This window comes from Rhagoletis pomonella, unplaced genomic scaffold, assembly GCF_013731165.1.
Source record: "Rhagoletis pomonella isolate Grant_MI unplaced genomic scaffold, Rhpom_1.0 Rhpom_scaffold_00009, whole genome shotgun sequence".
NCBI lineage: Eukaryota > Metazoa > Arthropoda > Insecta > Diptera > Tephritidae > Rhagoletis > Rhagoletis pomonella.
In genome coordinates this window covers 18,138,307-18,139,601 of record NW_023458563.1, presented here as the reverse complement: position 1 = coordinate 18,139,601, position 1,295 = coordinate 18,138,307, and the positions used below count along the sequence as shown (strand labels likewise).

The window sequence follows — 1,295 nt, the reverse complement described above, 5'->3', positions numbered from 1 at the left end:
ATCTTATTGTACTAAAACCTGCACCGAAATAACCTACTGTCGATAAATTCCAAAATAAATTCAAGTTAACACTTTAGTTTTTTTTTTCAATAGTCGCTGTATCCTTTTAAGTGCCTGATAAAAGAACAATTTTGAACGCTAACTACTCGATAATTTTATTGGCTCCCGAATGAATCTATTTTTCTAAGCGTAAGGCTTATATGTATGTCAAAAGATATAATTTTTTTAAGACACACCTTCGTAGTGAGGCAAAATAAAATTAAAAATGGCTACTATTCCTAGGGCGTTCGAGATGGACCGCCAATTTTAGGTCCCTTTCGTAATGAAATGAACCACAGAATGTAACCATAAATTCTTTGAAGTTGCTAACAAAATAGCCTGTATATACTTAGGCATACATATGATAGTACGAACAATAATGTGGAAACCTTTGCTTTTCGTCCATATTTGGTAATGCTGACAAACGGCACCAGCGCAATGGTTAAGAAAATGCCACAGAATATCCCCGCCAATAGTCCTGCAAAGTTCAATTGCCAGGGAAGTGTACCGATTCCGAAGAGCAGAGCTGCCGTGCATATCAGTTTGAAAAGCGCAATATGTGGCTTACGCAAATGCTTCCAGTGAATTAGTATGAGTATTACAACTAGCGAGGCTATTACACCGGAAAGCGATGCCAACGGCCCAACCTGTTCAAAATAAATGTAGAAATATAAAGAATACGTAAGGACTGTTTTAATAAAAAAAATTAAAATTACATTGCTATTAAACTTACCTCCGGCTTATATGGCACTAATACAGCGCTGGTCAAGTTGCCCGCCAAACCCGAGCCGATATATACAATAGCTGTGCGTATTGGCCCAATTAAACGCTCCAAATCGGCTAGAAAGACGTGTTGAAAGGCAATAGTAATGGCCAAATGTAGAATTCCGGCATGCAAACAAAGCGATGTGAATAGACGATAAAATTGATCAGGCACCTCAACAGAGAAGAAAGGCAGCATGCCGCAGACGTAATTCAGGCAGGAAATCTGAAAAATTTTTGGTTTTACTAATATTACCATTAACGTTTATAGATAATGAGATTTCCGACCAAAATTGACTGAATTTTATCCCTTTGGTGGGCTGGCCAGATTAAAATGTATTTAGTCGGTTGAATATATTTTCAGAAAAGTTGAAGAAGAACTTTACACCATTCCACATTAGGTCAAATGATACATTTGGCTGTGCGAAAGTCCAATTTCGTAAAGGCAGTTTTACATTATTTTTTGCTGCCATTCTGTAGAGAATACTCCAAAA

At 37.1% G+C, this 1,295-nt stretch overlaps 1 protein-coding gene across 1 annotated transcript; it reads right to left on the bottom strand.

Moving 5' to 3' along the window:
- Positions 1-428: 428 nt before the first annotated feature.
- LOC118745430 (inactive rhomboid protein 1-like) lies at positions 429-1,060 on the bottom strand (the record flags this gene model as incomplete). The annotated part of the gene is given in 2 exon segments (XM_036478884.1): positions 429-686; positions 773-1,060. Coding segments are annotated over 2 exon segments (546 nt in total), but the record flags the coding sequence as incomplete, so codon positions are not given.
- Positions 1,061-1,295: the final 235 nt, after the last annotated feature.